Raw genomic sequence first — 26,456 nt, forward strand, 5'->3', positions numbered from 1 at the left:
AAATAAATCACAGCTGAACTGTGACGGAATTCTTGAAGTGAAGCTTTTTACTCTTTGACATACCCTCTGTGTCTGTCATTCTCAATGCTAGGAACCCAATACTCCTCTGGTTTTGTGAGTGTTTAAATCAATATAACCTCTCAGAGACTAATGCTTTACTGACAAAGTAGATTGTGTATGTGTTAAAAAAATACTGATTTAGGATCTCAGCTCTCCCCACCGCAATCCTAACCTTCACAATTATTAGAGTAGATATGAGAGATAATTATTAGAGTGCATTGTTTTTGGGAGTATAAAAGCGCATGAACAGAAGGAAAATACAATGTCTACATTTCCAGTTGTTCTAACATTTTGTTGTTGTTTCTCCACCTCTGTCTTTACAGCTCTTATCAGGAACATCATCTGCAGCGGTTCCCAGGCTGGCCCACTGTCTGTGGACTGAACAGACACCATGAAGGGTCTATCAAGCAGCCGCAGCCACCACCATTTGGTCACCTGTGACCCTGGTTCCTACGATGCCCTAGGCCATGGCCACCACCCTGACCGCAAACCCTACCTGATCAACCAGATAGACATGCCCATGTCCCACCCCTCTGACCACCCCTACTACACCCAGGTCCAGAGCCAGCATAACCAGAGGAACCACACTGCCTTCCCCTCAGACAGTAGTGTGGTGCCCTATGGGACCTTCCCCAGACGACACTACAGCAGCTCACACCACGAGCTGAAGGATCGGATGGGGATGGATGAGTGTGCTGTGGTGCCCTATGGTGTGGGTGTTGGTGTGGGTAACATGCTTCCCAACAAGGGTGTCAACATCCGCCTGCCAGTCAACCTGCTGGACCAGTTTGAGAGGCAGCCATCGTTCACCCGGGACGGCTACCACACTCTGCAGTACAAAAGGACGGCACTGGAGCAGCGCAACGACAGCCCCGGACGCATCCGCCACCTGGTCCACTCCGTCCAGAAACTCTTCGCAAAGTCCCACTCCCTGGAGGGGCCAAACTCCAAGCAGGGAAGCATCAATGGCAGCAGGAACAGCCCCGAGAGCGAGACGCCCCCCACGCAGAAGCACCGCAAACGTAGCAAGAGCAGGGAGCGCTGCAAGTCAGCTGAGCCAAAGCACAGGAGCCCCACCTCGGGGTACTGGAGCTCAGACGACATCCTGGATGACCGAGACGTCTGTCACAGCCTGTTGCACAGCCCCACCGGAGTCATGACCATGGGCCGCCACCCGGACAAGTCCCAGTCGCAGTACTTTATGGAGGCCTACAACACCATCAGTGAACACGCCCTGAAAACGTCGCGCAGTAATAACGACGTAGTAAAACACACCTGTGTCCCCTCCCATATCCCCATAAGCATGGACGCCCAGCTCATGAAGAAGAGCTTGTGGTCGTCCAGTCTAACGGTGAGCAGGGCTCGCCAAGTCTACCAGAAGGCCTCAGTAAATTTAGATCATAAAGCGCTAGTGAAATCTGAGGCTTGTCAGCAGGAGCGCTCATGCCAGTACTTGCAGGTATGCAATTCTTTAAATTCACCCCTAAACCCAAACCCCCCCCCTTGCCCACCTACCTACCCCACTGGAGCGGACCTACCCCCCTCCACTTTAATTTGATTTGAAGAGAGAAGTAAGTGCAAACCAGTAGTGGCCTTACTTCCTTTAGTAGGCTTTTTTTCTTTTAAACCCATCAGTGACTGGCATTATTTCCTGTTTATAAACCTCTTAATTTCATAGATTTCCCCGTTTTTGGGTTCTTTAATTCTTTCCTAATACTTTTGTGTGTGTGTGTGTGTGTGTGTGTGTGTGTGTGTGTGTGTGTGTGTGTGTGTGTGTGTGTGTGTGTGTGTGTGTGTGTGTGTGTGTGTGTGTGTGTGTGTGTGCAAGCATGCGTGTGGACTGTGTGAATATTCTCCTGAAGTTGTACACAATGATTACATTGACAAAACCATCACCTATGAAATTCCACTCACAAAACACGAGACACAGTTTGCACAACAGAAGCACAAATAGCACATCTCTAAATGGATCTAAGCACTCAACTTCAACTCAGTTTATTTACAGAAATATCCAAATACTGATTATCAATTATTATGTTAATGTAAATAATATGTAAATGTTGTCCTCAACAATAGTTAATCTCCTCTCTTTCTCACGCTCACTTGTTCTACACTGAATGTATTTTCTAATCACTGAATAGGTATATAATGTATACCAGACATGTAGGAGTGGTTTTATGTATGATAGGCTAATAGAAGACATTGAGACACAGCGTAGCAGTCAGCAACACTGTGAACCAGCACATTAGTGGGCACAGACCTAATTGGTCTGCTTAGATGTTTCCCATGTACTCCTTCATATCCTGCTACAGGTGAAGGATCTTAATTTGATTACCCTGTTGCAGGAGAACGTTCCTGCAATGCAGGGTATTTGAAACTTGTAGTGTATTTGAGGTTTTAACAGGCTTCTGAAGTTAGTAATTTCCGCTGTGAAATTTCAGACATGATTTTCCCTCATGAAAAATGTATCAACCACTACAAAAATGTCCGTTAATATTAATCCACATAATAATTCACATTTTCTGCTGTAGCAAACAGGTTCAAATTAAGATCCTGTATCTCTTTCTGCTGTATATTGTAACTCTGTTACCATAGAAACACCCACCAACATTAGTGACAGGATTGAGTCGAAGGTTGGGATAGGATAGTGGTAGCTGTGTTATTAGTACAAATGGAGACCAATTACCTATATGTCTGGGAGTCGAGTGCCATGTGAGGAAAGACGGCAAAGATTTTATGCAGCTTTTTGAAGTTATTAAAAAAATTACAATTAAAAATAAAACTGGAGCCAAGCATTTCGATTTCTCAAATCTCAGATCTAAACTTCTAAATTCGTGTAGTTATTTTGACAGGGATGTTGTGTTGTGAGTAGACTTGCCGTGTTTAATGTTTGAGTTATGTATTTTAAAATATTATTGATACTGTATTGTGTACATGAATGTCCAACAGGGAAGACCCCAGTGACAAATACACATGCACAGTACCCAATTACTGACATATTCTTCATATTCATATTACTGAATTATTTGCTGCCACCTTAGCCAAGCATCACAACATTTAGATCTCCACATATTCAGCCCCACACTGTGTACAGTGAACGGTTAGCTACAGTAAATAAAAGTAACCGAAGCTGTTATAGTGGAGTTGTCACAACAACAAAGTGCTGAACACATAAAGTACGGTATCTAAGATACAGTACATTTTAGTTCTGTGCGAACTTGTGAAGATAGGCCTATTTCTGTGGCGAGCATGTTATACTGTGTTCTACAGATACAGTACATGTTAGTTCTGTGTGAACTTGTGAAGATAGGCTTATTTCTGTGGCGAGCATGTTCTACTGTGTTCTACAGATGTAGGATCTTCATTTGAGCCAGTTTTCTACAGCAGGAAAATAATCCTGCAGCAACAGGAAAGGTGAACTATTATGTGGATTATAATTAATGAAAAGTTTGTGGTCATATGCACATCCTTAAAAACAATGTTTAGATCCGAAACGGATCTTCGTCAGGTCAAACAGACTGAGTGCTCACATCCCAAAATATACACATTTCACCTCACATGACCATTACGCACATGACACATGGTGGGTGTGGAAACAATTCAAATCACTTTTACGCATAGTCAGTCATAATTAATCACAGAGGTACATATTGTCATAAAGGATTATATACAAATCGGTCCAAGTTAAAACCTAGGCAGCAATAAAAAGATTACGTGGGAAACTGTTGGAATACCCGCCTAGGGGTGGAGATACTGATCATCTATTACTGAGTAGAGAATTGGAATGGATTCACCATTTGTCTGCCATGTCTCCGAAAGGTCTCAATCAAGAGTTTGATATCAGACCATTTATTACATGAATATGTTACGTTGATTTGTCCTGCCATCCTGCCATCCAGGTCTCCACTTGGTCATTTTGTACATTAGTATGTATATTAGATTTTCTGTAATTACTACATGTGCCCATCTAATTGATATCAAATGATTATAGGTACACAAATTGTTTTTGAAATAGGTCACTGTAATTATATCTACAGCCACATGCGTCCTGCGCGTAATGGTCATATGGGCAGGTATTCCAAATGTTTCCAACATAATGTTTTTTACTGTTGCCTAGATTTACATTTGGACCGGTATGTATGTATGTATGTATGTTATGTTATGTTATGTTATGTTATGTTATGTTATGTTATGTTATGTTATGTTATGTTATCCCTTATGTGATTGACTATGTGCAAAAGTGAATTGTTTCCACACCCACCATGTGTCATGTTCATAATGGTCATGTGAGGTGAAATGTGTATACTTTGGGATGTGAGTGCTCAATCTGTTTGACCTGACGAAGATCCGTTTCGGATCTAAACGTTGTCAATAAAGCAGCGAATTGGGAGCATGAACAGTGTGCAGGCCTTCCTGTTCTTTACGATTAGAATTAATGGAAATCTTTCTAGGGGTTGATGCATTTTTTGTTAAGGAAAATCAAGTCTGAAATTTCAAAGTGGAAATTACACAGGCCTTTTTAACCCTTTACAGTTGTGGGAATTGGCCTTATTGAATAGTGCTAAATTGAAATGTTTCTTAGAGAAGCAATATGGAACACATATCCATAACCATGGTAGCAATTAAAAGGGAACAGTTTGGAGATTATGGAAAAATTATTAGACAAAGACTGAATCCAAAACTTAAAATACACTGTTGATTTTAGGTGCATTTTACATTTACTGTACTTTTTGCCGCATTTGTTGTTAACGAAATCTGAAAGTACTCTGGATTCATTCAGTAACATGATAAGGATATTATTGCAAAATTTGGGGAAGGTGCAACATAACACCAAAAAATGAAAAGCGTTTGAGTGAGAGGTCTAACTGGTGTTTCCAAGGGGCCACATACCTCTTCAAAGTCATTTAAATGCACTTTTATGACTCAAAGGAGAGTCTTCAGCTATTAGCTGCTTTTTGAGCTCTCCTACCTGTGCAGTTGAGGAACTAGAGATATCAAACTTGGAGTTGTTTTCTTTGAAACACAGCCCTGCATTCTCGCCTTTACACAATTACTGTTGTTGTTTACACAATCCAAAGACGGTCCATAAAAAATCTGGGTAAGGTGGGCATCATTTGAAAGCTTGTTCTATTGACTAGCTAAAATATAAAATACGATCTTACAGTGTTAGGATTTCACTAGGCAATTCAGAGAAGCGGGTCTTAATTTTAGTGTGCATAGAATGGAGTCATGAGTGCATTCAGATGTGTGGACCGCAGCAAATTTTCTTCTAAACACAACAAACATAGGCTCATTCTGGTCAGGGCAACCCAGGATGTGACACCATGTCATCTTGTAACTCTATATCAAACATAGTGATCATAAACGTTGACACTGTATATTGCATGAGTTTTATGATATGGAAATGTGAAGTGCACATTTGGACTCACGGATGTTTGGCATGCTTGTATGACATCAAAGCAGTATTTATTATAATCCTATGTCTCATCTTTCAAAATACATTGAGTCCTCGTAATTTGCAGCATTTCCCTCACTCAGACAATAAAACCTTTGCTAAATTTCCCCAATTAGCTGGAGGGGTGGGGGCAACTTCTTGTTGCACGTGGTGCTCATGTTCAGAATGGCTGTCAGTCAAAACCCACACAGCGCTGTGAAGCAGAGACCCTGTGCTCTGACGTCAGGTGTAGCATTTTATTGTAAAGCCACTGCGTTCTCATTTAAGCACTTATCAGTGTCCAAATCTGCTATTTTCAACCCATATACAGGAACGAGTATAAAAGGCTACACCTCAAATACACTACAAGCTTTACATTTCCTACATTGCAGAAAAGTTCTCCTGCAGCAGGGTGACCAAATTAAGATCTTACATCTGTAGTGTGTGGGCATGCAGCCGCTCGACGGTAATAGAGTAACTGTGCCTCCACAGCCTCTTTTTATATTCAACCTGCTAATTTCTGCTCTGACGACAAAAGCCCTAGTAGCCTAGCCTGCCCAGCTCTGTCTGTCTCCCTAGTTACCAAGGCTCCTCTCCCTTTGCAGACTCATGTAATTACTAAGTCTTCGGAGGAGTGGGATTCTCTCTCCTCCAGCAATAACTTCATCTCCAAAGTATTTTTGAATGCAATATGGTAACTACCCAAATTGGGTATATCACTGGAAGATTAATAGATACTCTCTGGTAACACATTCTTTCACTGTTTCTGAATGAACCTTTTAGAGAAGGGGCACCATAATCCCCCTCAGTATGGACAAAGTAGTATTCCTATTAGCACATCAACTATTATACAATAAAGAATAGTTTGGAAGTTCAGGTTGTGCTATTGTTTGTGCCCTAGTTTTACTAATTTGTTTAACACATATTTATGGCTACCTCATTGTGTTTCTCCTTCAATCCATTATTTCCCTCATACCTATACAAAGCCTTAAAATACTTTGTTTCAGGTTAGCTCAAATGTTATACCACCCCAATAATGTTGTTTGAGCTCAGATAGACACCCTAGTTCTTTGCGAACATCCTCTTGATAAGTCTTTGTGTGCCCTTAGGGAGACTCCACACTAGCAGATGCCCAGGTTGTCAGGAAGACGTTTTTAGTGTAATCATGTGAACTCATACCAGCCTCTTCCTTAATTACCTATTTATTACCTTCAATGCTCAGTATGAGAGCTAGAGAGAGGTAGGGGTCTGACTGTGCGTTGGATGTTGTTGTGACGCTGCGTTGGCCGGAACGGACCAGGTAGATGTGGGTTCATGGCGCCATGCAGTCATCCCTGCCTGATGCCCTGTTGTCACCTCCCCCGTCCCCACAGGTGCCACAGGACGAGTGGAGTGGCTTCTCGCCTCTGGGGGGTAAGGAGGACGACATCCCATGTCGACGCATGCGCAGCGGGAGCTATGTGAAGGCTATGGCCGAGGAAGAAGACAGCGAAGACTCGGAGGGAAGTCCAAAGCCATCGCCAAAAGTCCAGGCCCAAGGTCGACGGGCCAGCTATCTCAAAGCCACCCAGCCATCACTGACTGAAATGACCACCTTAAAGTAAGACTCTGCGCTATGACATTTTAAAGTGACTTTGACCTACTTTCATTATCATAGTCCTTATGCTTTCACATTCTTTGGGGCATGATGTGTATACCTAAATTACCCATTTACTACAGTGGGGGAGAAGAATAGCATGAAGAAATCAGACCAACGTTTTAGGATAAAGTCCTTCGACCCCCAGCTTTATTGGTACCGTTATATAGAGAGGTTGTTCGTAGCTTTCAGTATCACTCTGACACATCTGGGACTTACAGCTAGAATTTGTGAATTCATTAAAGCAGCATCCAATTCAAGAGACAGCCAAGCCCGGCACCTGTGCATTTTCCCCTGCATGCCGTTCCACTCAGTGAGTAAAGAGTATTAATGTTTCAAACACCAGGGGAAATGACTGGAAGGTTCTACTGACTGTAGATGAAGTGAGAAGCTATTTTAAAAATTAACGTTTCAGTTGAAAAAGTACAGTATATTCTAAGTTTATAATTATACTCTTATAGGTTTATTATAATCTTCACAATGAACAAATATGTCAATCTGTAAGCATTGCAAACATCTCTCAATTTAAATTTGAAAGGATCTTTGACAAAAGTTGAGCTAAAGGCACTAGGATTGTGAGAAAAGCATCCCTAACCGTGACTGTGATCCGTGTCCTAAATCAGCTTGTATTTCTGTCTGAAGCTCTGCATGCCTCATGACCTTTGATAGTGTACTGTGCCTCTCCTAGTTCTGTCGTTCATGTTATGAACTCCACTAGGCGTCTGAAACCGTTTGGCAGGCACTAAGTGATCCTTAGATTACCACATCTGCTGCCCGATGGTTACTGTACTGTATGTGGGCCATGCAGATGTACTACTGAACTTACTGTGGAGTAATGATGTGATCATCTACACTGATAAATCACCTTCCCAATCAACAAGAACAACATTGATTTATTACACAAAAATAAATGTATTTAATGTTTTAGGAGAGAGATCAGTGTAATAGTTTTACACTTTTGTTTCATTTTCTCTCTTTTACGCCAGTCTGCAGTAGTTAAGTAGTTAATAGGCTCCATAGACTTTGCGCTAACAGCAGGGATATGATTAGGTTTTCCCCAGAAACACTCCAGGCCTGTCTCTGTCTCTAATTAAGTACCCACACTGCTAGAGAAGGTATGGTGAGCCTGGGAACTTCTCTTTAAAAGTGCTGTACTCACAGAATGGAACTTCATTGCTGTGCTGTTTGACATGGATTACAGGCAGAGGGTATGTGTCATCATTAATGATATATCCATTTTGATTCAGTTATCATATAGGCCAGTTTTAATTTTTTTATTATGGTGTTATGGTAATGTTTAATAGCAGTCGATATAATGTACGTGTCCCACATTTCTATGTGCATGTGTGTGCGTATTCTTGCCATTTATCTGTCTTCCTTTACTGCTTGTTAGATAATATTGGAAACATATTGGCTTTTTCCACACCAATGACATAATGCATAACCAAATTCCTTAAGATCCCAACACTGAGGCATCTGCAGCTGATTGCTTCGCCCTTCAAGCACTTTAGGTTCCAACTTCTTCCATTTCTTTTGTTCTGGATGTAGTCGGAGTCTAGCTCCCAGAATGCTTGTTGGACCACAGTGGAGTTTCAGTAGGAGCTTCTGATCCAAAAGAACCATGCTGCAGCAGCAGAACAGACATGGAGTTTAGACGGAGTTTCTCAGGTGCCAGCCCAACCCAAGCCAGCACTGTCCTAGATGTCTATTCTGCTTGGCTTCCCCCACTGCTGCTGCTTAGTCGAGGTGTCTGTCAGCACGGCAGGCGATAAAGATTTGCGTGGGCAGCCTTAAGTGAATTTAGCTGTTTCTCCTCAGCACTGTGGTCGCTGGCTGGCCCGACCTGCTTTATGGGAGAGTGCATAATGTATGATCCCTTATTGATGTCACTTGTTGAATCCACTTCAATCATTGTAGATGAAGGGGAGGAGACAGGTTAAAGAAGAATATTTAAGCCTTGAGACAACTGAGACATGGATTTGTGCCATTCAGAGGGTGAATGGGCAAGACAAAGGACTTAAGAGCCTTTGAACGGGGTATGGTAGTAGGTGCCAGGCGCACCAGTTTGAGTGTGGTTAAGAACTGCAACCCTGCTGGGTTTGTCACTCTCAACAGTTTCCCATGTGTGTCAAGAATGGTCCACCACCCAAAGCACATACAGCCAACTTGACACAACTGTGGGAAGCATTGGAGTCGACATGGGCCAGCATCCCTGTGGAACGCTTTGGACACCTTGTGGAGTCCATGCCCCAACAAATTGAGGCAAAAGGGGGTGCAACTTAATAATAGAAAGGTGTTCCTAATGTTTTTTACACTCAGTGTATAATGAATGCAAGGAGCAGAGTGGACAAACATGGAGTCAATGAATCAAGAGATCTTGTTGGACGTATTTAACTTACCATAGTCAGCATTAAGGAAATCTGATGTGAACGTGACCTGAGCGTGTACATGTTGTTGTGATCTATTTTCATCTAGTTTGTTTGTTTTTTTCTCCCCAATTTCGATCTTGTCTCATCGCTGCAACCCCCCAACGGGTTCGGGATGCGAAGGTTGAGTCATGCGTCCCCCGAAACGTGACCTGCCAAACCGCGCTTCTTAACAGCCGCCCACCTAACCTGGAAGCCAGCCACACCAATGTGTCGGACGACGAAGTCAGCCTGCAGGCGCCCAGCCCGCCACAAGGAGTTGCTAGAACGCGATGAGCCAAGTAAATCCCCCCCCAGCCAAACCCTCCCTTAACCCAGATGATGCAGGGCCAATTGTGCACCACCCTATGGGACTCCTGATCATGGCCGGTTGTGATACAATAAAATAAAATAAAAATAAACATTCACAGTTAAACTTTAAGGCACTGCAATGCAGTGCCTTAAAGTTCATTGACTACAGTTCAGCATTCAACACCATAGTACCCTCCAAGCTCATCATCAAGCTGGAGGCCCTGGGTCTCAACCCTGCCCTGTGCAACTGGGTCCTGAACTTTCTGACTTGCCGCCCCCAGGTGGTGAAGGTAGGAAACAACATCTCCACTTTGCTGACCCTCAACACTGGGGCCCCACAAGGGTGTGTGCTCAGCCCTCTCCTGTACTCTCTGTTCACCCATGACTGCATCTCCATGCACGCCTCAACAACTCAATCATCAAGTTTGCAGACGAAACAACAGTAGTGGGCTTGATCACCAACAACGACGAGACAGCCAAAAAGATCATCATGGACAACAACCACCTGAGCCACTGCCTGTTCACACCGCTTCCATCCAGAAGGCGAAGTAAGTACAGGTGCATCAAAGCTGGGACCGAGAGATTGAAAAACAGCTTCTATCTCAAGGCCATCGAACTGCTAAACTGCAATCACTAACTCAGAGAGGCTGCTGTCTACATTGAGACCCAATCACTGGACACTTTAATAAATGGATCACTAGTCACTTTAAACAATGCCACTTTAAATAATGGCGCTTTGATAATGTTTACATATCTTACATTACTCATATCACATATATATACTGTATTTTATACCATCTATTGCATCTTGCCTATGCCGCTCGGCCATCGCTCATCCATATACTTATATGTGCATATTCTCATTCACCCCTTTGGATTTGTGCATATAAGGTAGTTGTTGGGGAATAGTTTGATTACTTGTTAGATATTACTGCAATGTCAGAACTAGAAGCACAAGCATTTCGCTACGCTCGCATTAACATCTGCTAACCATGTGTATGTGATGGATAAAATTTGATTTGACTTTGTGCTGTCTTGCCAACTCCTTGTCAATGAGTGATCATGCCAACGTTAGGAGGCATTATTATTAACACCTGTTTGTTGACTTGTCTTCATTGGCAGGATCTCCAACGAACACTCTCCGAAGCTGCAGATCAGGAGCCACAGCTACCTGCGGGCGGTGAGTGAAGTTTCCATCAATAGGAGCCTGGACACCCTGGACCCCAAAGGGCTCCTGGACCCCAAAGCGCTGCTCTCCTCACCCCAATACCGCTCGCGAAACGAGAGTTACATGAGGGCTATGAGCACCATCAGCCAGGTTGGTGCTCCCAGCATTACGTCACCTTCTCTGGTGCTACGTCTGTGCAAGGGAGGAAAGTCACATCAAGTCAAAGTCCAAGTCAAATCAGCCATGAAATCAGCCACAAATTCATCTCTCCAGCGATGAGATGAATTGTATTTCAAACCAGTCTCAATGTCAATGTTCAGCCCTCAACCATCAAGAGTCAACCTAAAGAGGAGAAGCAAAATGAATCTACCATTCCATTTACCATATCTCCTCGCTAGAGTTTGGAAGAATACACAGCCTTTAAAGCCAGTTGTGCATTGTTTTATAGTATTTCGAAGATAGCATAACAGAATAAATCATTATAAAAACCAAAACCATTATCATATTACCTCCATACTGTATGTCATACACATTACTTCATGTTACTCTCAGCTAAAGAAACATTTAAACATTGATTCAAATATAATAATCAAATTATTGTACAATAATCTACAACATTGTAGATACAATTTTTTATTTTCCTTACATTTCAGAATAAACTAGTCACACAAAATATTTCTAATGAGTGACCTTATGCCCTTTGCTTTTCATGTCTGGAATTACAAATATAACTCACTGAACAATCATCTTTCAAATCTGTGAAATCTCCCAAACTAAAATGCGATAAAGATTTGGATTAAGTATCAGTATTCACCAACTGTTTCTTGTTTAATACCCACCCTCAGTTATCAGTGAAAATCAGATGGAATTACAAACATCTCAGCATTAGTCTTGCCAAAAGCCCCTCAAGCTCTTGTCTTTTGGTGCTTTAGACCATATCCAAACCCCCTTTATCCCACCCTAACCTACAGTATGTTATTAAACCATCTTAGATGCTCAGGTTCTTGTCTTACCTTTTCTCAATTTGTCTTTTCTCGAAGATCCAAGGTTACTTTTATGTGTTTTGAAAAGGAGTCGAGGAGAGAGGATACCAGGAATAGAGGAAACACAAATAGAGAATGGAATGTCCAGCTGCTTGCTTCAATAATGTAGAGCTCTGTTTTAGACCCTAAATTAAATATCCTCATCATCCCAAACAATCTCTTCATTGCACTTGCTTGTTCTCCAATTAACATTGACCCTCACACTCCCATTCCCTCTGACTCTTCCTCCTCTTGCTACTGCTGCATTGTGGTTCCTCTTTTTCTTCTGTAGTTCTCTTCCTTACTTCTCCTAATGATTTCAGATGTGTTTACTCTGCCCCTCAGCATTGAATGTGCACGGCTATTAAACTCTAGGTAAGTGGCTCTTCTATGGTGCGTTCTCCAGGTTAGGATACTGATATTTGGATGTCCGGTTGTGCTGCACCCCCTCTCTCCCCCATCGTCCCCGACACCTCGTCCCCTTGCAGGTGAGTGAGGTGGAGGTGAACGGGCAGATAGAGCAGGTGTGTGAGCAGGTGTACAGTGAGATGGAGTCGCAGGCCATGGATGCGTTGGACCTGCCCATGCCGAGCTGTTTCCGCATGCGTAGGAACAGCTACGTGAGGGCCATGGACCAGGGCTGCTCAGAGGATGACGGGATGTCCCTGCTGCCCTCCTCACCCCCCAGGACCACCACCACCACCGTCAGGACCATCCAGAGCAGCACAGGTCAGTCGGTTTATCACTCTTCGAATACACACTGAGAAGTCACAGGTCAGTCTAGATTTGTTGCTCTGTTTATCTGGCGAGTCAAAATATGCACTGCTCAACCATACCACTGTCCACGGTAGAAAATGGCAGTGTCTTCTCTCAATCACCCTTTAAATCACCACCAGCAGGAGTAAAGGTCTACTGGCTGGCAAAAACAAACGCTGCTGCACAGACCAATAAAGGTCAATGTCTCCACTGGATCACCATTAATACACACCACCATCACTATGGAAACCCTCAACAGCACCACAGTTTGGTGTGTTTATCGCTTTCACAACACATATTGATCTACTGTACCAACACTGTCAGGGAACCACATACCAGCAAAGGTCAATGCCAAGAAAGACTCTCTCCACAGCATCACAGTATGTTCACCTGACTCCCAAAGCATACACCACACAACACAATGTCATAGCAGCACTAAGCCTGAGGATATTTGCTGTATTTGTAAGCAGGAGGATGAAGAGCCTGAGGATTATCACCGCTGTATCTCTTTGTAGATGAGTCTTTGAGTGCTGTGGACAAAACATGGCTTCTTGCCTGGTCCAGTCCACATGAGCAACATAAGCGTCTCTCCCTGGTATTTTAAACCATTATTATTATATACAGAACATTTCAAATCAGAGCCGGTGTGTGGAATAGGCTTGGAGAAATGTCACTAATTTCTAAAATGTGGTTAAGGGATCTGAAGAAATTCCCCTTTTATAATTGGATTTAATCCAGGCATTGTGTACATGCTTACAAGAAGGAGAAAAAAGAAATGTTATGTAATGAATAGCATGCTATCTGAGATACAGTATGTATTTATATGATAAGGACTCTCTGAAGTTCCCTGTTATCAAGTCATTTATAAAAAATGACAGCATGTTTTCATAATTTCACTGAAATGTTTCAAGCGTCTTCATCAAACGTAGAGACTGCCCCGTTAGATGAGTCCCAGATGTCAGTGCTGATTTGAGTCGAACTTCCTGCTACTTAGTTTGACTGTTCCTCTGGGAATTCTTAGATTGTTATCCTAGTGGCAATCCACTGACAGCAAGGCTCAGTTTGACATCTCATGATGAAACGTTAAGAGATGTCTCTGTAGTCCCAGGAAATTATCACCTGGACCCTTTGCCATATTCTAAATGAAAACAAATGTATTTTGGCAATAATTGTTATATTTATAGATAATCATAAAAGGACAGATACCTTGCAGAGGTGGAAGGAAATAATAACAGAACTGCTAAGGACCGATCTCTCTAACTGACGTTGAGCTGTGTTGTCTTGTGAAAATAAAGGAAGGTGGCATTTGCTTATCTTCAGGTTTATCTCTTGAAACTGAGAAAGCTTGAGTACTGGAACAACAAACACTTCAGATATGCATAGTTGATGAAAAATAAGCTAGGAACAATCTTCCGAAACAAATAAATAATAACGCCTGTATTTGACTTCCCCTTCAACTCTTTGCTGGTGCTGCATGTCTGAATGAAGATTGCCTCTTTCCATCATGCTGCTCTGCGCCCGGGGCTAGTCACGGCAGACATATGGGCTGGACCCACAGGAGAGCTGCTTGGGCAAGTGGAGAAAAGAGAGAAAAAGAAAACAAGGGACATGGGATGAGAGAAAGTGTGGAGGGAAGTTTCTGGACTAGTTAATCTTTCACGATGGCTGTTGGGTCTGAGTGAAAACATCAAGCTGGCATTTGCGTCCCGTCCTGACTCTGCCATCAGCTCTCCACAATAATTCGAGATATTTGAGCTGTGTGGGGGATCAGAGGCTGCTCTCATCAGTTTGATGCCCAGATCTAGTTTGCGTGTTAGAGAATGAGCCTGAGAGCGATACTGTTTTTCATGTTACTGTATTTGCGTACAGAAGCAGTATATGTTTTTGTTTTACTCTGTACAGTACAGGTATGTTATTGTTCATGCATCAAACCTTTTCATCTTTATTCCTCTTTAATCTGACCTATGATGTCCTTGTCCACATTAAATAAAAGCCGTCAAAGCAGATTTCTAATGAGGCAGCAGAGTAATTAGGCGTTAGGGGAGCATGGCACTGAAAGAGGTCATCCGCAGTTAAGAGCCAGGCTAAGACATCTAAAGCCCATGCAAATCACTTCCCCTTTCTGGCCCATGCACATCACTTCCCATTGCATCTCTGATATCCTATTTTCCCACCATTTATAATTTCCCCCATTTCAAAAGGCTCTAAACGCAGACAAGCCGTTTTATTTTTAGATAAATCTGCATAAGAGTATGTAATTCTATTGATATGAACATCCTTTGTTATCCTTGCGTGTGAATTCCCTGTGGCTCATTTGGTAGAGCATGGCGTTTGCAACGCCAGGGTTGTGGGTTTGATTCCCATGGGGGCCCAGTACAGAGGGGAAAAAAATTACAAATGTATGAAATGAAATGTATGCATTCACTACTGTAAGTCACTCTGGATAGGAGCGTCTGCTAAATGACTAAAATGTAAAATGTAAATGAACTGAAAACAGCAGCAACAACATCATGAACTGTTTTGTAAGGAGTAGAGGCAGAATAGGGAGTCAGCCTCAGAGTACGGCCCTGATAAAACCTTGTGGTGTTGTGAGGAAAAGGGGTTTTGATCCACAAGGTTTTGAGGCAGAGAGCTCATCAGAGTGAGGCCCTGACATTGACTTGCTGCTTGGTGTGGAGTGGACGGAGATGGGCAGTATTTCTGTTACATGTATTTGAAATAGTATTTTGTCATTTGTATTACACTGGGCTGAACTACACTCCAATGTGTTTTGTAACAAGATACCTTCGAGAGCTGTAATTTGTAGTTTCACAATACGAAATAATTTTCTATACCATTTTTCTATTGCGGTTCACCATTTTGTGTCCCCCTTTCACCCTACGTTGGTATCAGAAGTCTGCTGAATGAACTAAATATAAATGTATATGTACAAATGTACAATTGCAAAGCATGCTGATATTATTATAATGAGCTCCGCACTGAAACAAGGCCAATAATAATAGCTAGTGTGCTTTGCAGATCCTTTTGGTATGTTAATTTTCATATACACTACCATTCAAAAGTTTGGGGTCACTTAGAAATGTCCTTGTTGTTAATAGATCGCAAGGCAGCATACAACTGAGCTAAACCTTTGGAACAAGTTCACTTTTTCATCCATAGTCTAAATTATTATATAATTATATAATATATATATATATATATATATATTTTTATATATATATTTCTTTACCATAATTTAACTAGGAAAGTCAGTTAAGAACAAATTCTTATTTACAATGACGGCCTACACCGGCCAAACCCGGACAATGCTGGGCCAATTGTGCGCTGCCCTATGGGACTCCCAATCATGGCCAGTTGTGATACAGCCTGGATTCAAACCAGGGTGTCTGTAGTGACGCCTCCAGCACTGAGATGCAGTGCCTTTGACCGCTTTACTTCTTTTAAATGCGGGTAATATATGACAAAAGAGGAGCTACATGTATATAATTATAGACAAGTTGAATAACAAATAGCCTTTCAAATGTCAGAAATTATAAGCAGAAACATATTTAAATCAGGCAAAACAAAATCCGGCACCCCCTGTCAAAAATCGTTCTGCTGTCTTTGCCTGTAGCCTATAGTGCATTTTCTACATTTGCTGGTTAGGGTCAGGTGCAGGCCTCAGATTTTCACTTTATCACATATAGTTTGGTGGTTGTGGATGGGTTATTAGCAATTGCGGGCTGGTGCAGGTGAACAAACAGCTGACCCGCGCACAAGTAGTTCACTCAATTAAGGCAGAGATGGGCATAAATTACAAATTACAAACACAAAATACCCTAAAGACCAATGTATCAAAATAAAAAGTAATCATGGCCTTATTTCTATGACAGAATATTGGATGACTGTCTGTCCATCATCCAGCTCAATGTAACACTGATAGGTTTAGGCTACTACATGATACTCGAATACTTGACAACCAAGCCTACAAATGAATGTTTGTAACGTAGGTGCACAGGTCGAGAGACAAAAAGGAGTAATGAAGCTGACGAACAGTGACACATTCAATACCGCCTTGCACAATCTTACCTGCATCTAGCAGATCTAGGATGTAGTCATTAGTCCAAACAGTTGCAAAATGTTACGTTTTGCAACTAAAACGAGAATTTCTATTGGATAAATTCAGGTAGGTCCATCCCCGTTTCATTCCATTTGTTTCTGTTTAAGAAATGTTTTGCAACAGTTTTGGTCGGAATAAATACACCCATGATCACCCGTACACACAGTTCACTTTTATAGCAGCCATACAAACAGCATCATCACATCTGCACACTCTCCTCCTCTCTCATTTTCCCTTCGCTTGTGGACAACAGCTGTCTGTTACCAGGCAAAAAAAACTCTTCAAGCCAAACCTTCATACCATAACCACTACACACAGCCTACATCATTGTCATCATATTAGCTAACGTCATAGTCAACATACAGTAGCTACTAGAACTAACGCATTAGTAAACCCACAATCCAATCCATGTGTATGTACAATCACGCAATACCGTATAGCAAGCAGTTTAGCAGTTACACCGCCAGGCCCCGGTGGCAATAAATTATTAAAACCGAAAGCTTACCTTGACTTGGAAGAGTTGAAGTGTTGGTTACCCTTAGCACCTAGCTAACATAAATATCATTCCTCTCTGTTTGAGTCAGGTTGTTGAGTAGGCTAAATTAGCTGCATTAGCTAGCATAAGTGAAACTGAAGAAAACAAAATCCAACCAAATATCTCTCTCTCGCTCTCTCTCTCTCTCTGCTCCTTCTCCTTAATTGTTTAAGTAATGTATTGAAAACTATTGAACTATTGTCTTTTTGAGTCAACTACTCACCACATTTTATGCACTGCAGTGGTAGCTAGATGTATCTTATGCTTTCAGTACTAGATTAATTCTCTGATCCTTTGATTGGGTGGACAACATGTCAGTTCATGCTGCATGCGCTCTGATAGGTTGGAGGATGTCATCCGGAAGTCATCATAATTACTGTGTAAGTCTATGGAAGGGGGTGAGAACCATGAGCCTCATAGGTTTTGTATTGAACCAGAGGAGGATGGAAAATAGCTGTCCTCCAGCTACACAATAGTGCTGCCCTACAGAGTGCTTGTCACGCCCTGACCATAGAGAGCCCTCGGGGTTCTCTATGGTGTGTTTGGTCAGGGCATGACTAGGGGGTGTCCTAGTCGATATATTTCTATGTTTGGGTTTGAGTATGGTTCCTAATGAGAGGCAGCTGATTATCGTTGTCTCTAATTGGGGATCATACTTAAGGTGTCCCTGTTCCCACCTGCATTTGTGGGATATTGTTTGTGTTTGTGCTTGTTGCAACACGTAAGTCACGTTTCGTTGCTTGTTTATTGCTTTGTTGAGAAGTTTTCACTTAATAAAAGGATGTGGAACTCAAATCATGCTGCGCCTTGGTCCGTCCATTATCACGACCATGACAGTACTGTTGAGGCTACTGTAGACCTTCATTGCAAAACAGTGTGTTTAAATAAGTTATTTGGTGATGTGAATGTATTTAGTATAGTTTTATCTAAAAATAATCACTTTTTAGATGTTTCACTATGTTTATTTTTATGAAATTCACTGAGTAGGATAGTCCACCCCTTCCTCCTCCGAGAAGCCTCCACTGATTTACATGTAGTTAATTTAGCAGACGCTCTTATCACACCATAGTGCCATCAGACTTTTGATACCAATGTAGGGTGAAAAAATGGTTAACTGCTTTAAAGAAATTGAAAAGAAAATGATTTTGTATTTTGAAAATACAATTGACAGCTTTCGAAAGTATCTTGTTACTAAATAAATTGGAGTGTAGTTCAGCCCAGTGCAATACAACATACAAAATACTCAGAAGTAATTCAAATAAGTACTGTATTTCAAATGCATGTAACAGAAATACTTCTCTCTAAACTAAGGTAGATAAACAACAACATATTACAGTCATAGCAAGTAAAACGTTTCTGTAACCGTTACTGTGATTGTTGTTGCTGTTCCGGCCGGCTATTTGCAAATGTAATTTCTGTATTTTAAAATACAAAATACATGTATTTCATGAAATACATTTCAAAATACAAGTATTTTGTATTTTATTTTAAAACGTTCGTTTTTTGTAATCGTATTTTGTCATTTTTGTCCGTCCCTGGGTCTGGAGTGGGCAATCCCAATGATGGCTAATCGCCATGGTGCTGTGAGGGAGATTTACGCATGGCTGTACTGGAGAGAGAGAGAGAGAGTCTGGCTTGCGAATCGGAATGAGAAATGGAGAGGAGGGACCAATCGCTTATGGGAGAGTTAATGGGGAGGAATGTTGGGGCTGACATTCAGAGGGCATCTCTATCCCTCGTACACAGGTCTGGCACCCTGAGACATACCATCTGCCTCTTGGAATGGAAAGCAGGAGCAAAGTTGTAACTCAGCTCTCTAGGTTAGTTTAGGTGAATGCAATTTACAAGGAAGCCTTGTTGAAGTCAGATACATTTGGTCCTCTTTATCTGATTAATTAAAAAATAAGCATAGGGGTGACTGAGGTAAATTGAGACATTTCTTACATTCAGCATCATTCCGTCAAGGGAAATATAGTATTCCTATTAACAAAGGTATCTACATATATTTCAGGATGTTGTGTATCCCTGGAAATAATCAGAATTCATGTAGACATTACAGTTTTGAAAGCATAGCTTGTCCAAAAAAAGTGGTCTCTTGGGGAAAGTTGAACAGCGGAACAGGGTAATTTAAGCTGCCTACACATTTCTGTACTAAATTAAATATTACCACTAATTTTTAAAACCAAGTCTATCTTTATTTCCCAAACACAATTCAACACAATCACAATATTTTTTGGTCTTTTAATAATTTTAAGCATATTTTAACACAGGCTTAAGACCTAACAAACACTTAGTACTTTTTAAACACTTTTAAAATAGGCCAGGCCCTGTTGTTACCTCATATCCCAGCGATAATGCCTTGCATTATGCCTGTGAAGTATTTGCTTGCCATTTGCTCAAACATTGGCTCAACTTACCCCAAGGCAAACATTTTGACTGTATTAGCCCACACAGTTACAAGGATGGACTTAAATGATCTACTTTGGTTGAGAGACAAGCATCATGAAATTAATTTGACTTAGTGAACATCTGTTTTTTTTAACCTAACTTGCATATTACTTTTTCTATGTGGTTTCTTCCTTCACAGCCTCCATGCAATTATGATCCCTTCCTGAATATTTGGTCAAATGATACATTTTGTGTATGGTTTCCTAGAAACAAGGGTGGCTCAACTTAACCCTTTGGCTAAACTTACTCCACTCTTTCCTAACCATTTCCATGTAATTCTTGATAATTTTTTATGTCATATTTTACTAAACTCGCTATGCCATCCTTCCAAGTCTTGTTAGTCATGTGAGGATGCTTGGAAAATGAGGCTATATTTTTATATAATGTATGCGGCAGATACGATTTAGAGCTTCAGAATCCCATGACACTTTTGAAAGTGTTTTCCATCCATCGTTCCATCGTTTGTAATCTGTGACGGCTGATGTGTGTGAGTGACGTGTTTCCCTAAACAGCTGCGATGATGGGATCCCAAGAGGCCCTTGATGTGTAGCTGTGAGTGGGTGTGGGTGCTGCTGCTGAAAGTAGATGTGTGATTGTACATGACATCCGTGTAATACTGGTGCAAGCTGAGCCCTAGGGCTCTGGCTGGCTCATACATACAGCAGAGGAGAGAGGGAGGAGGAGAGGAGAGAGGGAGAAGGAGAGGAGAGAGAGATGAGGAGAGGAGGGGATAATATTACAGCTCAGGAGTTGTGCAATCAGAACTGTTACGAACGGATGTCTCCTGGAGTAGGACAAGAATAGTGTATGTACTGAGTGTACTCAGTGTAGGGATCAGTATTTGGGGAAAGAGAGCACTCTTAACACACTAGATGTTATTGTATTGTGTTTCAGTGACATTTACAGTGTTTCTAGGTGTTTTCTTCAAGAGGCAATGCATTTACGCTAACAAACTACAGTATCTTAAAAATAGGGACCTTCGTCTCCATCAAGACAAGCAAGGAGCTAGAATACAAGTATCTTACCCTAGACTATTATTTCCTCAGACACTGTTATACAGTGCAAACAACACTAGCTATAGCTGGAGATACACTACATGACCAAAAGTATGTCGACACCTGCTTGGTGAACGTCGCATTCCAAAATCAAGGCCATTAATATGGAGTTGGTACCCACTTTGCTGCTATAACAGCCTACACTCTGCTGGGAAGGCTTTCCACTAGATGTTGAAACATTGCTGCGGGGACCTGCTTCCATTCAGCCACAAGAGCAATAGTGAGGTCGGGCACTGATGTTGGACGATTAGTCCTGGGTTGCAGTTGGCGTTTCAATTCATCCCAAAGGTATTCGATGGGGTTGAGGTCAAGGCTCTGTGCAGACCAGTCAAGGCCTAGCCCGAACCATGAAAAACAGCCCTAGACCATTATTCCTCCTCCACCAAACTTTACAGTTGGCACTATGCATTCGGGCAGGTAGCATTCTCTTGGCATCCGCCAAACCCAGATTCGTCCGTCGAACTGCCAGATGGTGAAGCGTGATTCCTCACTCCAGAGAACGCATTTCTACTGCTCCAATGGTGGCAAGGTTTACACCACTTCACCCGATGTTTGGCATTGCATATGGTGGTCTTCGGCTTGTGTGCGGCTGCTTGGCCATGGAAACCTTTTTCATGAAGCTCCAGATGAATAGTTATTATGGTAACATTGCTTCCAGTGGCAGTTTGGAACTTGGTGGGGAGTGTTACAACTGAGGGCAGACGATTTTTACACGCGATTTTTCTGTGTGCTTGTGTGGCCTACCACTTCGCAGCTGAGCCAATGTTGCTCCTCAACGTTTCCACTTCACAATAACAGCACTTACAGTTGACCAGGGCAGCTCTAGCAGGGCAGAAATTTGACGAACTGACTTGTTGGAAAGGTGTCATCCTATGACGGTGCCACATAGAAAGTCACTGAGCTCTTCAGTAAGGCCATTCTACTGGCAATGTTTGTCTATGGAGATTGCATGGCTGTGTACTCAACTTTATGCACTTGTCAGCAATGGGTGTGGCTGAAATAGCCGAATCCACTAATTTGAAGGGGTGTCCACATACTTTTGTATATATAGTGTGTGAGTCATGTAGGTCCTGTCTCTGTGCCTCATTTCCAGAAAGAAGACCACAATGGACTGAGGTCATTCCCAAGGCAGTCTGAGTAGTACTGCTGGTGGATGATCCAGCTGTATGTTCCAGCTAGGAGGCCTGCTTCACTCAGCGTCCGACCCTGCCCTGGCTCCTGCCTGTCTGTCAACCACTGTTAACCTCCAGCCTAGCAAAGCATGAATGAGGAGTCAGTCCACCGGCTACTAACTCTGAGTCTGATAAGCCTGTCCTTCCTTCCGCTGACGCTGCATGTGCCAAAACACACAAGAGGGGCTCTACTTACACTCTGACCCTGTCGAGGAATACTTAAATACTCTGCTGAAACTGTGAATCAGTTGACAGATACTTCCTACTGCATACTGGAGCAGAGGAGATGCATATGGGAAGAACTGTGATATACACAGCAGAATGTTTTGTGCGACAGTTATACATTTTAAGATGGAAGGGCATTAGACCCCTGAATTACATGTAGCACAGAATAATTTATACTATGCATGTTTATTAAAGTGGCTTTATGATGCCAAAGCTGATTATTTTGATAGATGTATGCTTTGGTGGCAGTGAGATGGGGGCGTGTTAAATGTTGAAGTCCTTTAGCAGTTTGGAAGTCTTTTAACACTTTGCTCCATGTTTCACATAATCAACTTCTACCACAGCACAACAATGCACATATCCCCTTTCACAAGGGCTCACACAGACAAGAACGAGCTGACATTGTGGGCAATTAAAAGGAAATGGTTGTCATGGCACTTCTTGTTACAATGGATTTACCTGTCCGCAGGGACCTTCAGCGTGGTTTATACCGTACTTCACCAACTTCATATTTAGCTTTTACTATGATTATAATTACCTCTTTTGAAGTAAGAAAGCGCTGTGTCATATTCACTCAAGGTCTCAATCTGTTCTCTTGGCTCCTTACTCATAGTCTAAATTCTGTACATTCCCCACACAGTGCTGGTGACAGAGAATAGCCAAGGTAGAGATTAGTCTAAATAACTCAAGCAGTGTTTTGTAAGTCGCCATGTTTGTTGTTGTTTTCTATGTAGGACGGTCCTAATTAGAACACTACTTGGCTAATGAGCTTTCTCTCCCCTGAAGTCAGATGTGCAACGTATGAACATACAGTATGACACATTTCACATGAGTACATACTTGCACCTACACTGCCTGCTGAGTGATCATGCATGGCTGAATGCAAGAAATGAAGAATTCAACAACATCATCCATCTCTGTGTAGCAGAGAGGGAACACACACACACACACACACACAACTTTTTAACTGCCTTGTTCAGGGGAAGAATGACAGATTTTTTGCCTTGTCAGCTCGGGGATTTGATCTTGCAACCTTTCAGTTACTAGTCCAACACTCTAACCACTAGTCTACCTGCCGCCCCTTACTTAATGTAGGGAGGGAACACATGTCTGTGCTGCCTGTCCGTGAAATGGAGACTGATTGTGTGGCTGAGATTGATTATCTTCTGGCAGTGTCGGTGTCATTCACCCTGTCCTCTAAGAAAGACCAGGGTTAGTTGGCTCTGCTGAGGAGGCTGCTCTCTAAGAAAGACCAGGGTTAGTTGGCTCTGCTGAGGAGGCTGCTCTCTAAGAAAGACCAGGGTTAGTTGGCTCTGCTGAGGAGGCTGCTCTCTAAGAAAGACCAGGGTTAGTTGGCTCTGCTGAGGAGGCTGCTCTCTAAGAAAGACCAGGGTTAGTTGGCTCTGCTGAGGAGGTTGCTCTCTAAGAAAGACCAGGGTTAGTTGGCTCTGCTAAGGAGGCTGCTCTCTAAGAAAGACCAGGGTTAGTTGGCTCTGCTAAGGAGGCTGCTCTCTAAGAAAGACCAGGGTTAGTTGGCTCTGCTAAGGAGGCTGCTCTCTAAGAAAGACCAGGGTTAGTTGGCTCTGCTGAGGAGGCTGCTCTCTAAGAAAGACCAGGGTTAGTTGGCTCTGCTGAGGAGGCTGCTCTCTAAGAAAGACCAGGGTTAGTTGGCTCTGCTAAGGAGGCTGCTCTCTAAGAAAGACCAGGGTTAGTTGGCTCTGCTAAGGAGGCTGCTCTCTAAGAAAGACCAGGGTTAGTTGGCTCTGCTGAGGAGGCTGCTCTCTAAGAAAGACCAGGGTTAGTTGGCTCTGTTGAGGAGGCTGCTCTCTAAGAAAGACCAGGGTTAGTTGGCTCTGCTGAGGAGGCTGCTCTCTAAGAAAGACCAGGGTTAGTTGGCTCTGCTGAGGAGGCTGCTCTCTAAGAAAGACCAGGGTTAGTTGGCTCTGCTGAGGAGGCTGCTCTCTAAGAAAATATTGAAGCCACTATCTCCTCCACTGTCAAAGGTCATACACAAACCTGGAGGAACCTTCTACTAGGAGGCTGACAGCATCATATCTATATTCTGTCTCATTGACTAATGTCTCTACAGCGCATTAGGCTTTGATGGACAAATGGTGGTTTTATTATTAAATATATGTTTTATGTGTGTGTAATATACAGCGAATTGTCATCATATGGTCCTCAATGTATACACACATGCACGTACACACACACACACACACACACGTACGTACACACACACACACACACACACACACACACACACACACACACACACACAGACACACACACACACGTACACCACACACGTACACCACACACGTACACCACACACACACACACACACACACACACACACACACACACACACACACACACACACACCAAACACACACAAACACACACACCGACAGTCAAGTTGTTGCAGTAACATCTTCCGCCTACCAACTGAAGAAAGTGCCTCTGTGCTTCTCTACCCATCACATCAAATTCCCATAAACTGACTGTAGACCTCCAATCATGCTTTACATTTTCAGATGATAACAGGAAAATCACTCAGGACTGTGAGACAGTGTTAGTTCCCATTCCAGGCATAGAAACAAGCAGTAGGGCCAGGGGCGTCCCGGGGCAGGGGGATCACACTGCACACACTAATGAGCTCCACAGTCTCAGAGCAGAGCTGGTGTGTGTCTGTGTGCTCTCTGCCTCTTCCTGCCAGCCATCACTTATCAAAAACATCTACAGGAGAACTCGCATGGAAAATACAGTAGCTGGCTACCACAGAATCCATTGCCTCTACTTATAATTATTTCAGATGAGGTTCTTTTGTCTGTCTAATTTACGAATTTAAGATATGGAATAAACTGCAGCCGTTGAGATACAGTATGTAGATTTGAAATTAGTTTTATTGTCGTATTTGAAAGAGGAAATGGGATAGATGGAAGACAGTGTTTTGAAAGGAAATTACTGAATATTTTAACATTTTGCATAGTTTTAGAACAATCTTGACTTTTTACTTTCCTTGTCAAGGCTAAAGATGAGGCCTACTCTTTTTCACACCATGTTTTAAAATGAAATCCCCCAAATGAGCCAGATTTCTATCATAAAAGAGTGTTCGCTTTAGATGTGGTGATATCAAACGATATCAAATGAAGGAAGGAGAGATAAAACAACGGGCAGAGGCCGTATACAGTCCTGTCAGAGTGTCCGTTTTGAAGTAACTTGTCAAAGCAGACAGAACCGTGGTCCAAGACAGAAGAAGAGCTCTTGCTATCAAGGTAACATAAACATCCTGCCACCCTTCATGGAGCATTCCTCCACAGACACCTCACTTTGTTAGCTTGCCATGGAATAAAATATCTCATTGGAGATGTATTGGATATGATCCCAATACTTTTTACAAGTGAAACATACTTTTAAGAACTCATTTGAAAAGCATTTTTCTAGTACAGTTGGACCTGTATTGATGTGTTTCACCAGTTACTGTGGATAAAAGTATGGCGTTTGTCTCTGTGATGTAAGGTCAGAACAGATACAGAGTATGCTAATATGTGTCGCACAATTTAACATCCTCCAGTTCCGCACTATGGGGAAATGTTCTGACCTACAGGAGAATGGAACTCCCTGGCTGTTCCCGAACTGTGGTTTATGTCTACCTTTTGGTTGTGTCATTATGAAGAGAAAAATGACTAACACCTCGTTATTTTTGTTGTAATAACACTGTTTTGTCTTGTAATGAGCAGGTAACTAACTCTTTGATAGGTTATGTAAGCTATCACAAAAACAAGACATCATAAACTTTAAAAACAAGGTGAGCATAGTAAAAAAAAAAAAAAAAGGTGGAAAGAGAAGACTAAAAAACCCTTGTGTTTTATCCATGTCTTTGTATTAATTGGCTCACAACATACCTCTACTACTACTACTACTACTACTACTACTACTACCACTACTACTACTACTACTACTACTTCTTTAGATATTAACATGTTCCCTCTACACCAGTGAGTATAATGGTCCTCTCCTGATCACCTATAGATTTAACTGTATGTATGAGAACATCAGAACCTGTCCACAGCAGGAGAGTAGAATATACATTCATACTTTGATATACTGCAACTCTATGACATAC

The 26,456-nt window shown here is 42.2% G+C and overlaps 1 protein-coding gene across 3 annotated transcripts in view; it reads left to right on the forward strand.

Moving 5' to 3' along the window:
- dlgap1a (discs, large (Drosophila) homolog-associated protein 1a) overlaps positions 1 to 26,456 on the forward strand; it is a 100,279-nt gene that overhangs the window by 67,729 nt on the left and 6,094 nt on the right. Inside the window, exons 3-6 of one of the 3 annotated variants that reach the window (XM_014140415.3) lie at positions 384 to 1,519; positions 6,868 to 7,094; positions 10,970 to 11,165; positions 12,526 to 12,766. In XM_014140415.3, the coding sequence (XP_013995890.2) occupies positions 452 to 1,519; positions 6,868 to 7,094; positions 10,970 to 11,165; positions 12,526 to 12,766 (1,732 nt within the window). In that variant the 5' untranslated portion in view covers positions 384 to 451. The remainder of the gene's footprint in view (positions 1 to 383; positions 1,520 to 6,867; positions 7,095 to 10,969; positions 11,166 to 12,525; positions 12,767 to 26,456) is intronic. The other 2 variants (XM_045694112.2, XM_045694111.2) reach the window with 2 other exon arrangements.

The sequence above is a fragment of the Salmo salar genome, chromosome 14 (assembly GCF_965601325.2).
Source record: "Salmo salar chromosome 14, fSalSal1, whole genome shotgun sequence".
Taxonomy (NCBI): Eukaryota; Metazoa; Chordata; class Actinopteri; order Salmoniformes; family Salmonidae; genus Salmo; species Salmo salar.